At 33.8% G+C, this 14127-nt stretch overlaps 1 protein-coding gene across 35 annotated transcripts in view; it reads left to right on the plus strand.

Annotated features, from left to right (window-relative positions):
• BBX (BBX high mobility group box domain containing) overlaps positions 1–14127 on the plus strand; it is a 363188-nt gene that overhangs the window by 209561 nt on the left and 139500 nt on the right. For all 35 annotated transcript variants that reach the window (XM_069069765.1, XM_069069766.1, XM_069069788.1 and 32 more), the window contains 2 exons: positions 4513–4683; positions 7926–8168. In XM_069069765.1, the coding sequence (XP_068925866.1) occupies positions 4513–4683; positions 7926–8168 (414 nt within the window). The remainder of the gene's footprint in view (positions 1–4512; positions 4684–7925; positions 8169–14127) is intronic.

Raw genomic sequence — 14127 nt, forward strand, 5'->3', positions numbered from 1 at the left:
TGAGTTTAAATAAATAATTGGGGGCCAGATTACATAGGATGTCATACAGGAGCTGTCTTCCCTGGTTCAGTTGACATTCATTGAAGGAGTGCCTTTATACTGTGATGCATTAAATAGTAGCTTAACTTATTTAGAGCAGAGAATGCTGTGGTTTTTTTTTTCTCCTCCTTTTCCTGCCCTTTCCCCCTCCTTCTCTCTGCTCCCTCCTCCTTTCTCCTTTCTTCTTCTCTTTGTATACCTACCACTTAGCAAAGTACTTTGCAATATTTGTCAAACTGAATTTGAATTTCTGAGTTTTAATAATATTAAATAATGATACTTCTTTTGGCAAGGGGATTAATTATCATGTGGAAATACTTCTTGTAGAAAGGAAAGAAAGAAGTCACCTTTTCGTTAATTTAAGAAGGGAAATGTGCAGACTCATATGAGACTAAATGAAATTTTAGGGTAAGATAAAATGTGGGTTCCTGAATGCCTGTAGGTATATACTGGATGCAAGATATTCTGGACTTTATACTGATTTCTTTATGTAAATTAATTATAATTTCCTTGCAACTTACTTATTTTCTTTGCATTGCATTCTGTTTCTGTTTCTAGACTTGTAATGATATCATAGAGCAATATTCAACTGTCACCATTGTGTTTGAACTCCAAAGCTTAAATATCAATTTCTGTAGTTTTCGACCTTAAAAATAAGTATTCCTTAGTTACGTAAGACTGTGGGAGTACACTGTTAGCACAGATACAGTCTCCTCTGAACAGTGGGTGCCTCATTAGTATTCATGAGAAGACTCTTGATAGATAGCATCTTAACCAAGCTAAGGTTTCAACTCACAACTGCCCATCTACAATCCAGAGCTGTTGGCTAACACTGTTTGCATGAATAGTATGGCTGAATTGCATCTGAAAGGAGAACATCACTTCACTGAATGAAAAATTTTTCATCTATGCTATCTCTAGTTTGGAAGTCATTAGAATTACAATAACTAATAATATTTAGCACTTGCCAGGGCATTTATCTCCAAGGAGCTTTATAGTTAGTCTAATTGAATTGTGCGGCTATATATCACGAGATAAGAGTGCCTGCTTTCCCACTCTGGGTCACCAATACTTCATTTTTCTGATGTCTCAGTGTTCACATTTTGTTGTCTTATGACAAGATGTACTCCCGACAACCATTTATTCCATAAGAGAGTGATGAATACTGTTGGAAAGTTTTTCAAGGTATTGGTTCCAGGAGATGCTTTTACCTGCATGTCATTATGATATAATATATGCCAATGTGATATGATACAATGATATAATACAATATAACAAAATTGCCAAGCACCTGATGTGTGTCATGTGTTCTCTAGGGACTGGGGAGGTATTAAGTGCATAAGTCATGATCCTTTATCTTTTTTTTGTTGTTGTTTTGCTTTTTGGGGGGGAAGGTAGGGCAGTTGGGGTTAAGTGACTTGCCCAAGGTCACACGGCTAGTGTGTGTGTGTGTGTGTGTGTGTGTGTGTGTGTGTGTGTGTGTCTGAGGCTGGATTTGGACTCAGGTCCTGCTGACTCCAGGGCTGGTGCTCTATTCACTGCACCACCTAGCCTCCTGATCCTTTATTTTTTACTAGACTGAAAACTCATCACTAGCATGTAAACTCCTCAAGATTAGGGATTGTTTCCCTTTTTTGTTTCTGTATCCCTACTGCCTAGAATGGTGCCCAACATATTGTAGATCCTTCAATTTGTTGCTTATTTGATCCTCACCCTTAAGGAGCTCATATTCTAGCAGGGGAATAAGACAGTCACAGATAAATATGCTATGCAATATTGACCTGATGAGGACCTTCAAGGGTTATAAAACTAAGTACTGTCAGGGTACAAAATCTGAGCTGGCAGGTCATAGATGGGAAATATCAGGGAAGGTCTTCTGGAGCAAAGTGCAAAGTACTGAACTGCAGGAAAGTCACAAAATCTTTGAAACTTTATATGGCAAAGGACGGACAAGGAAAGATGCTGTGTTGTCATAGTTGGTCTTGATACGGCCCTTCCCTGCAGCCTAAAAGAAAAACTTCTTAAATTAGATCATTCTCAACTAAACCCAAGGCTTGTTTTAAGTGTTGTCAGGTTAGGCAATTACAGTGTGTAAGCTTTTTGGGGGGAGTGGGATGGGTGATTGGTGGTGCTGGGTGGTCTGAGTTCCCTTCTACCAAAAAAAAAACTCCTTTTTCTTCTATTCACGTATACCTTACATTCTCCAAGAGTTTGTAATCAAGTGCTTATTAGAGTAGTAATATATTTTGTTACATTTACAGGGATTTGTAAATGACTGATATTATATCATTTCCTGAGAACACCTTGATTATAGGGAGGGCACTGGGAACTGGAAGGTAGGAGAAAGCAAAGAAAAGAAAACTTGGGGGCTTTGAAAAAACACTTAATAAGTTTGCTAAGAGGCCTTTCCTGAATGTGTTGGTGTTAAGTAAAGAAAAACCTACCTAGTCCACTTTGCCAAACTGTGATAACCATGAAGATCATGTGCCATTGTTACACTAGAGACATATAAGCCATAATTTTTAAAGTACATAGTACTGAGTTAGGGAATAGGTATTCTCAGGAGACATAGTGCTTCCTTTATCTTTTTTTCTTTCTTAATGTGTTGCTTTTTTTCCATTTCTTTCTAAAGTAGGCATATTGTAGTTAAATAAGACAATTAAGTGCCATTATTCATTGCTAATTACTAAATTCACTTTTGCAAATACATTCCAGTAAAATGAATATTTTATTTCTAATATACCATCGAAGAATACACATATAGGATCATAAATTTATAGCTGGAAGAGAGTTCAGAGATCTTTTATAATCAAGTCTTCTATGAATGAGGAAATTGAGGCTCAGAGAGATGAATTTTGTTGTTCATGGACACTTAGGTAGGAAGCAGCAGAGATGGAATTTAAACTGATATTCTTTGAAACCAAATCTAGTGCTATTTGCATTGCAACACACTAATTTACCTTATTTTAAAAATTATAACTATAAACTCATTATTTTGGACTGGGAAATGAAGAAGGTAAAATATTTAATAAGTAATTATAATTCACAGTAACCTCAGTGGAGTCTGAGAGTTTGGGGGTAAGAAAGATATATCTGCAAACAGATACAGGGAGGTCAGGAAAAGATCAGGAAGCTTGGAAAACTTACCTAGTATATATTACCCTTTAATTTTATTCTAAAGCTAAACTTGGAATCACAATGTTCAATTCTAAATAACGATAACATCAAGAATACATTTGCTTTTAACATCGATGGGTTAGAGAAAACATCAGCATTGCTTTATAGATAGGATAGATTCCAGAAAACATATAAAACAGATTTTTATATATTTAATCATTTTCACCCATTGTCTAGAGTGTGTTTCCTTTCCCAAACCTGGTACTTCAATGGATTCTTGATATCATACTTATAGTAATTCACTACCTACGTATAAATACTTTCAAAAGAATCTTGCAGCATTTTATTCTTACAACAGTAATCCCTAACAAAGCCTATCAGACTTTGGCCCATCACATGTCAAAGGTATCTGTGGAAAGAAAAGATGTCTGCATATTTTTATTTGGAAAATTGGAGTGTAAACTAAAACTCCACTGTCCAACACATAACAAAAGTTATACTTGAAAATTACACTGAACTTTCTAACTTTTTCATCAGGGAGCAACCTGCTTTTTATCAGTGCTTGTTTGTGGGTATTTGTTAGCTTTGTATAGGCAGTCAGCATGGAGAAAGTGGGTAGAATAGAATGCTTACTCTGTAATGTCATTGATAGAGATATCCAATGGAAATTATGAACTGTTCAAGTAGCATATGGAGATATTTTTCAGACAAACACATGGAGCAGTGATTTGCTTTCTTCATAATGATGTTAGCACCTTTTGAGAGTCCGTTGACAAATTTTCAGGTGGCATATAAAAAAATAAATCTATATTGAATTAATTCTGGATTAATTCATAACAAAGATTCTCAACTATTATAACCTGATTAGATTATTTATAATGTTGATTCACTTGCAGTCAAGTCTTTGGGGATATTTTCTTTTTCATAGCTGATAAATTTTGTGAGCCTACAAGCTCATAAGAATGTAATATATTAATTATAATTCAGTGCATGGGCTATGAAAATCAGATTGCATATATTTATCGGGCAATTGCTTTGCTTTATTAATAAAGTGGATATATATCAGTGAGTGTACACAAAGCAAGATTGCCTTGCTTGTCACTTTTGAAACATCATGTTTGCTAGTAAGTTCTGAAGTTAACCAGTAGAAGAAAGGAAATGTGTATTAGTTTAATTTGGCCGGGTAGATTTGGGTTTTATTGTGACCTTTGGTTTTATTTAATCCAATAAATCCCCAAGTGGGTAGATTAGTTTATTTAGTCATTAGAATATTAATTGGCTTAAAGTTCAAGTGACTGAACTAAGTTAATCAAATTTTCTTTTGATTGCTCCCCCTCCCCCAATCCCTTACTATAGGTCACAGTAATGAAAGGCAGTAATAGAAATAAGGATCATTCAGCAGAAGGGGAAGGAACTGGAAAACGACCAAAGAGGAAGTGTCTTCAGTGGCATCCATTACTCGCAAAGAAACTTCTTGACTTTTCTGAAGAGGAGGAAGAAGAAGAGGAAGAAGAAGATATTGATAAGGTAATTAGGGAATTTTAATTTATTGAGTTGATTACAAAAACACTTTATGGTCACTTTTCCCTTATATGCAGAACATTTTTAAATTCTTGCTTTGTCCCAACTCCTGAGCCATTTTCAGTATATTGAAGGAAAATATACCTAGAAAACAATAACTACAAAACATTAATAACCAACTAAGCAAAACACTCATATAGGAGAAAAAAAACCCTGCGTCCAAAAATAATTGTGATTTTTCTAGAACCAAACAGACATGACCTTGAGATTTTTCTGTATTATAACTTTCTGCTCCTTTGCATATATAACATAGGTACTATGTTCCCTTGTGTTGTCTTCATGTATAGATGTGACTTGTAAGTAGCATGGAATGTGGACACATTTGTGGAAAGGAAGAGAACCAGGGTCCATTCCTATAGCACCAGAAAATGAGCTTGAGAAACAGGCAAGCCCCAAGAGCACTTTGATGCTGTTTACTCTTTTCTCTAGTGTTTAAGAGTGTGTCTTTTCTCTACTGTCTAGAATTACATTTCTGTGTTCCTACTCCAATATCTCACATAAATGGCTATGAAATCTAGGAATTCAGAAAGCAAACAACTTTTGTGGTCTTTCTTAAGACAAAGACTAGCCCCTTGGCTTATGCTTACCATCTTGGCTCCTCTCCATCAGACTGTGAAACTTACACAAAAGCTGTCACAAATAGAAAATAGCGAGCAAACCCATTTAAATCCAAGCAAAACAGAAATCAGAGAAGTTATATAAAGAAAACATACCAGAAAATACACAAATATGAATGTGCTCTTTAAATAAGAGTGAGATAAGATCCCAAGCTTAAACCAAGAAAAAAGGCTTGATCTCACTCAAAGAATTGTCTCCCTGAAGTTTTTATGAAAGCAAGCTAGAAATCGACATGTTGAAGAGTTGGATTCCATATTCACACGTGCACCTTTCAGAGTCGTTTTCTCTCCATTCCCTGGAATATTCTCTGTCCACATTTCTCTCTCCTGAAGAGCCTTTGACTACGAGGTTGACCCTTACCCAGGGATAAAACATTTTCTCAGGATTCTCTCCATCAATTAGTCATAGTTCCTTTTCTTATAACCAGTAACATATGCTAAGTGTCCCAGACTGTATAGAATCCAAACTATATTTAAGTTCAATGAAATTCTACAGTTACTGATTCAATATACAGTTTTTATTTTTTTTTGCCAGTTAATTAAATGTAGAAATATGGTATATTTGAAATTGTGTTTCAAACAAAGAACATAATACATACCATTCTAGATTAAGACAATGGTCTATTCATATTGTGTGAACAAGCATGATTATGTTCCTATATAAGAACATTAGGAGTTAGAGATATATGCCAAAGTTTCTTTTAGCAACTCATTTATAGACCTATTTTTCTATAAACCAACCCTTCTTAAAATACTTTCCATGTTTACCCTATACCAACTCTTAAGAGTAATAAATTAAATCTTTAGATTTATTATTTACTATATCCAGTAACTTATTATTTTATCATAAAATTACAACTTTTAATTTTTGTAGGCTTGCCCCTCCCTGTTCAGTTCTGTTGTTCTGTGATTTGGCGAAGATGTTTTCAGTCTTTCATAATTTAAAAATTCTTTGTCACATTTAATCATGTACTGTCTTAGCTTGCTTCTTTGTAGACAGAAGTCCAGCACTTTTTTCTCTTCTCTATTCTAGAGGATCTTCCATCTCCTTGTTTTCCTTTGATTCCTTCTAACTTTGTCTTTTTTTTAAAAGTATGATATTCCAAGTATACCATGATTTTATCTAAGATCTTTGTTTTGTTTTTTATTTACTTTGTGATAATTCTGGACTTTCTATAGACACTTTAAGAAAGATATTGGGTTTATGCCTTTAAGTAAGGACTCCTAAGTCCCTTTTATGGTTCATAACTGCTATCTTGAAGCCCATTACAATTATAGTTTGAATTTTTTTCATTGATGAATGTATTTTTTTAATGTTTTCTTAAGTTTGAACATAATTTATTACTTTTCTTCCCTCTCACATAGCCCCAGCCTTTGTGAAGTTTTTTCACAAATTTCATTCATTCAACAACTATATTAAGTACCTGTTATATGTGAGAATCTGAGAAAAACTTTGAAGAAAGAGAAAGACTTTTGGAAGTCAGAGATGGGAGAGGGCATTTTAGACTTTTAAAAAGGCATAAATAGGGGTGGCCAGGTGGCGCAGTGAGTAAGAGCATCGGCCCCAGAGTCAGGATGACTTGGGATCGAATCTGGACTCTGATACTTAGTACCACACCCAGAAATAACTGGCCATGTAACCTTGAGCAAGTTACTTAACCCCAATTGCTTTTTTTTAAAAAAGTCATAAACAGGGAAGGGTGAGCATAAAATGATATTCAGGGGTTATGAAGTAACTAATTTGGTTAGAGTAGAAGGTTCACATGGGAGAATAGTTATATGTAAAACTGTAAAGGAAAATAGGGGGTAGATTTTTTTATTGTTTTATTTTTAGTTCTGAAATCTTTTCCTCTTGCCACTCATTTAGAAAAGCAAGGGGGTTGGGACCTGTTGCAAATACTTACAAACAAACAAGACAAATTCTCCGCAGTAGCCACATCTCCCCCAAATATTTTTTAATCTGTACTGAGTCAATGACTTCTTCATCTAGAGGTGGTTATAGTTTTTTCTTCAGAGTCATGGGCAGTTAGATGGTACAGAGGATTGAGTGTGGGACCTGGAGTCAGGAAGACTCTCTCTCTCCCTCTCCTTCTTGCTGGCCAGAAGCTGCCCAGTTAACTTGGGGTTTGCTGGTTAGATCTTCCTTCCTTCCTTCCTTCCTTCCTTCCTTCCTTCCTTCCTTCCTTCCTTCCTTCCTTCCTTCCTCCCTCCCACCCTCTCTCCTTTCCTTCCTTCCTTCATCTATGTTTGCTTTTTAATATTTAAGCACTGACATTTTCACAGATGTTAAGTATTAATTAAAATATTACTGTTATTAATTTTTCACGAGTGTAAAGTTATTACTATGATATCTCAAAATATACAGTGTCCATGGGATAAAATGGGCTGTTGTGACTATTTGTGTCAAAATTGTTAAATAGATCTGAGAAGTCTATACTTCCTCTACTAGTATTTTTAATATGTTGTAGCACTTCAGTCCTTTCATTATTGTACTTTATTTTTAACTTGACTAGTTGGTAAAAAGGGAAAGTCGCTAAATAATCTTTTTCATTTTCTTTTTTGTGCTAATAGGTCCAACTTCTTGGAGCTGATGGCCTAGAGCACGATGTAGATGAGACTGAAGATGATGAATCTTCAGAGCAGAGAGCTCGTAGACCAATGAATGCATTTCTTTTATTTTGTAAACGCCATCGCTCCCTTGTTCGTCAGGAACACCCCCGGCTGGATAACCGTGGTGCTACCAAGATACTGGCTGATTGGTGGGCAGTTCTAGACCCAAAAGAAAAACAGAAATATACAGACATGGCCAAGGAGGTATGTGTTATCTACACAATGGTTAGCAATGATGATGACTGTGAATTACTATGACAATAACTCAATTAGGTATTTTTGTACTTTTAAAATTTCATTAAGTGTTGATGGTATTTTTTTAAATAGGCAGAATCTATTTTCTCTCCTAACTCTGGCCCTATTAAAAAAATTAAAAACACATTCCTTGTAATACATATGCATAACTAAGGAAAACAGTTCTCTCATTGACAAGGTTAAAAAGAATGTCTCATTCTGCACCCTAAGAGGAGGTAGATATCGTGGTTCATTATTGGTCCTCTAGAATGATGGATGATCCTTGTATTGATTGTAGTTCGAACAGCTTTCATATTTGTTTATATTTATAGTATTGTTATTGTGTAAACTGTTATCCTGATTCTACTCTTTTCATTCTTTATCTGTATGTAGAAGTATTTAGAATTGTTCTTTTTTTTAAATACTGATGTCATAGTATAAAATCTTTCTTCTGGTTCTGTTCACTTCCCTCAACATCAGTTCATAGAAGTCTTTCCATGTCCTTTTGAAATCATCTGTTTTTTTTTTTCATTTATTGCCTTGGAGCGCAGTAAATGATATTCTATCATGTTTCTACACCATAATTTGTCCAGCCATTCACCAATCAATGAGTATCCCTTTAGTTTCCAGTTTTTACTGCTATAGAGAGAAGCATTTAATTATTGAATTAGATATTTATTAAGCACTTACTCTGTGCCCAGAGCGAATCTCCAGCTATGTGATAGTGATAAGAATGTAAGAATCTTGTTTCTCTTAGTTATATCTCCCTTTTCTATAAAAGTACTCAGAAATATTGCTTGAAGTTGCCATTGGCAACTAATTTCCAAGATGCTTTTCCTCATTGTTGATGCTATTATTATTGGAAGCATACATCTAGCAATCCTCTGCTATGAATTTAAGGAAGAAAACATCATTAAATTCTTTATCCCCTGTGAATTTGACCCTAGAGAAAATCAGCTGGATATTAGAAATAAATTACTGTGGCAGCAGAGCCACCTCAGTGGAAGAATTTCCAGGAGCTATGATGACTCGGCCTTGATTTACTCAAGTGAGGGCTTTGTAGAATAACTCAATATAGTATACAACAAAGAGTACTGAACTAGAAGTCAGGTGATATGACTTTTAGGTCTCTTTTTGCCCTGTGTGACCTTGGGAAAACAATTTGTCCTTTCCAGACCTCAGGTTCCCCATGAAGAGTTGGACTAGATTGAACATGATTATTTACAGAAAGCCGTTTTGACTCAGTTTCTGTAAAGTCTTAAAGCTTGTGCTACCCTTTCTTCTTCCAAAAAATAAAAAAAAAACAAAAAGAAATCATGATAGAACAAGGTGTATGCTTTTTATTTTGTACATATATATATATATACATATACACACACACACACACACACACACACACACACAAACCCACTTTGTTTGAAATACTTAATGTCAACCATTTCTAGGTGGGAAAATTATTCAAGAGATAGAACATTAATCTATGCCAGTATGATAGCACTTTCTGTATTTCTTAAAAAAAACTATCTGGGTTTTGTTTACTAAATTGATTGAAAAAATAAATTCCTTTTTACTGTGCATTTTGTAGTCAGACCCTAAATAAAAGGAAGACAAAAGAATAATTAATAGCTAAATATGAATGGAAGTAAGTCAGATATGTTGTATTTAATGTCTCATCTCAGAGAAATAAGCCTTAGTTCATAAAAACAAATAAACAAACAATTGTTTAACCTCTGTGAGAAGCACAACCAGCAGGGGAGAAAATAGTGAGTTTCAAGTGACTCATTTTATTAGATAGCTCAGTGTGGGGAAAAATAAAATTGTCAGGCTCTGTATTTTTATAAAGTTGTTAACAAGCTAATGTGGAACATAAAAATTCCTCATAAAATGTTCCAAGATTTTTGCATCTTGAATGAATTATTTTTAGCATAGTTGATATGTAATTTATGAATATAGAGTTTTATACGTTATCTTATCTTTCTGTTGTTATTGGAATTATACTTAATAATTATTGAAGCTAGTTTTGTTGTATTTTTTAAAATCAGAATTTTAAAACTAAATTTATTTTAAAAGATAGATTATTTTCATTCTTTCAGCGGATGTCCAATAAGATACTAAACAATTCCTTTCCATTAAATAGATTTATCATCTCTTCATATTTAAGTCTATACAGTTAACAAACAAAAAGAGTCCATTATTTGAAAACTCATATTGAGCTCTGTTACACTTCTATAATTAAACACTTCAGTGTATTGTTTGTATTGCTGAGTAGGGATAACATACAGCCTGTTCCAAACAGATTGTTTGCCTTTTCTTAAACACAGCTAATTTACAAACCCAATAGGTGGCCACTTTTAAGAGGAGGAAGTATTATTTTCATACAGGAAATCTGTGTCTAATTACTTAATTAGGTTCCCAATCTGACTGCTGAGACTTAATATTAAAGATAATATGAAATAATACCAAAACAATTTTCCACTGTGATGCTATTATAAGGAAAGTTCTTAATTTGACAACCCACAGTTCTGTTAAGAGTGGTGACCTTAAAATGCATGGTCAGTCACCATTTCCCACTGTTTATTGTAGTTTATAAGTCATTCATTGTCCAGTTTCCTGTGAAAGGTATCTGGAAGATTCAGCTATTTTAGAGAGTCATTATGTACCTGATTTGTAGTCTGAAACTTTGAGCCATTATCCCATAGAAGGTTCAGTGATCAAATTAAAAGTATTCAGTTCTTGTATTATTTCTTTGTGTGTTAAAACATTAATTGAACTATTGCTTCTAAAACCTTATTTCTGATTGTGTATAATCTTTTCAGCTTTAGGGTAAAAAAAAATATTCTTCCTTGTTAAGAGATTCCTTTAAGTGCATAACTTTGTTTGTGAAGGGTTTTTAAAAGTTGATTATTTTATTGATAAAATTTTTTACATCAGTTAGATTTCCTCCTATATCCCTTATCATTCTCTACAACAGAACCATCCTTTATAACAAAATATTTATTTAAAAAACAGAAAGGGTAAGGAGAAAAATTCTCCCAACCCAGTCAATGCATTAAAAATATCCACAGTTACATGTAATATTCCACATTGATGAACTTTGATCTCTGCAAAGGAGAAAATATCACTACCTATATTCATCTGTCTTCTTTGGAGCCAAATTTAGTTATAATTGTACAACATACAGTTTTGATTATTTTGTAGTTGTCATTCTTTCCATTTACATTGCTATAATAATTATATTGTTTCTGTCTGCTTACTTCTTTCTGAATCAGTTAATATAAGTCCTTCTATGCTTCTCTGTATCATATTTATTATTTCTTATAGCACAACACATTCCATTGCATTCACATATCACAATTTCTTTATCCATTCCCCAGTCAGTGTGTATCTACTTTATTTCCAGTATTTTGTTGCCGCAAAAAGGGTCACTATAAATGTTTTGGTGTGTATGTTGCCTTTCTTTTTGCCAGTGACCTTCTTTGGGTATATTTCTAGCAGTGGATCAAATTTCTGGGACAGAATGTTTGGATCTATTAGTCATTTTATTTCTGTAATTTCACATTTCTTTCTAGAATGGTTGTGCCAATTCACAGTTCCACTAACAATGTATTAGTATGGGTATCTTTTTACCTCCCCTCCAACAATGACTATTCCTTTCTTTTGTGATCTTCACCAATTTGTAGGGTATGCAGCAAAATTTCAGAGTTGTTTTGATTTGCATTTTTCCTATTATTGGTGATTTTAAGCATTCTTTCAATAGCAAATATATTGAAATTCTTCTTTTGAGAATTCTATCCATAACTTCTTACCACTTTTTATTAGGTAATGCCTTTTGTTATATTTCTATGAGTTATCTATACATCTTGAACATAAAATTCTTTTTTTTAAATAAAATTCTTATCAAAGACATTTGAACAGCAATTCTTTTTTTTAGTTGAATGTTTCCCTTCTTATCCTAAATGCATTACTTTTATTTGTGAAAAAACTTTGTAGTTTCATATAATCGAACTTACCTATCTTAACCATTTATAATTGCTTCTATCCCTTGATTAGTTAAGAATTCATCACTTTGAAAGAATTTTTACCAGTGTCTCTGATAAAGGCTTCATTTCTAAAATATATAGACAACTGAGTCACATTTACAAGAATACAAGTCATTCCCCAATTGATAAATGGTCAAAGGATATGAAGAGGCAGTTTTCAGAGCAAGAAATGAAAGCTATGTATAGTCATGTGAAAAAATGCTCTAAATCACTATTGATTAGAGAGATGCAAATCAAAACAACTCTGAGGTAACACATCACCTCTATCAGATTGGCTAACCGACAAAGCAGGAAAATGATAAATGTGGGAGAGGGTGTGAGAATGTTGGAACACTAATTCATTGTTGGTGGAGTTGTGAATTGATCCAACCATTCTGGAGAGCAGTTTAGAACTATGTTCAAAGGGCTATAAAAATGTGCATACCCTTTGACCCAGCAATACCACTTCTAGTACTGTATCCCAGAGAAATCATAAAAATGGGAAAAGGACCTACATATACAAAAATAATTATGGCAGCTCATTTTGTGGTGGCCAAGAACTAGAAATTGAGGAGTTGTCCATCAATTGGGGAATGACTAAATAAGTTGTCGTCTATGAATGTAATGGAATGCTATTTAGCTGTAAGAAATGATGAATAGGAGGACTTTAGAGAAACTTGGAAAGACTTATATGAACTGATAATGAGTGAGGGGAGCAGAACCAGGATAATATTGTACACAGTAACAGCCACAGTGTGTGAGGACTGCTTTTGGTAGACTTATTAGCCCTTCTCAGCAGTGCAAGGACCTAAAACAATTCCAAAGGATACATGATGGAAAAATGCTAGCCTCATCCAGAGAAAGAACTTTGGAGTAGTTATGCAGAACGAAGCAGACTATTTTCTTTTTTGTTTTATTTATTTTTTTTTTTCCTTTCTCCTGGTTTTTCCCATTTGCGGTAATTCTTCTATGCAACACGACTTATGTGAAAATGTGTTTAATAGAAATGTAGAGCCCATATCAGATTGCAAGCTGTCTTTGGGAGGGAGAAAGAAAAAATTTAAAACTTATGGAAGTGAATGTTGAAAACTAAAAATAAATAATTTATTTTTTTTTTAAAGGATTTACCCCCTTTCCATGGCTGCAAAAAATTACATGATCTCTTTTCTGTCTTATTTTTGACGTGGTCTCAATATTTAAATCTCATATCTATTTTGAATTTATTTTAGAATATGGTATAAGATGTTAGACTAAAACCTAATATCTATCAGCCTACTTTCTAGGTTTTCTAGCAGTTATTATCAGAGAAGGAGTTTTAGGTAATTTATGTTTTGGGGTTATTTACTGTAGGTGATTGAGTTCAGTTATTTCTGATTCTTCCTTGTCTTAGCTGTCCTATTCATCTACTTTTCTATTTTTAATAATTATCATTAGGTTTTGATAATTACAACTGTTGATAACATTTTTAAAGAATATTTCATCAGTTCAATTATTTCCAGTTGAAGGAAAATATTTGACAGCTTTTTTCCTACTTTGTTTTAAATTAGAATAACTCAAAAAATCAAAGTTTTAAAACTTAGAGATATGGGAAATGTCTTTCATGAAGGGCAATGCAAGTTTGGAGATAGTCTTTTTTTTAACCTGCTCGTTTGCACCAACTCTTCCCGAAGTCTTTGGTACTGGTGGTACGTACTCCCTGGTAAGGAGCTGAATGCTCAGTCCTTGGGTTTATTTTCACTTTGTTAATCCTCTAGAATTGTTATTTTGTGTTAATTTTCCTGGATGAATGGTGTTTTAGGTGTTCTAAAGACATTTGCTTCTGAACAGGGTACAAGTAATTTTAAAATATCATTCTGAGCATGCAACCTATGTTAGTTTCTTAACTTTGGCAATGTACATGATGGTGCAAT

Source organism: Petaurus breviceps, unplaced genomic scaffold, assembly GCF_028583685.1.
Source record: "Petaurus breviceps papuanus isolate PSGF00001 unplaced genomic scaffold, PetGlider_PUasm1.0 90792, whole genome shotgun sequence".
Lineage (NCBI taxonomy): Eukaryota > Metazoa > Chordata > Mammalia > Diprotodontia > Petauridae > Petaurus > Petaurus breviceps.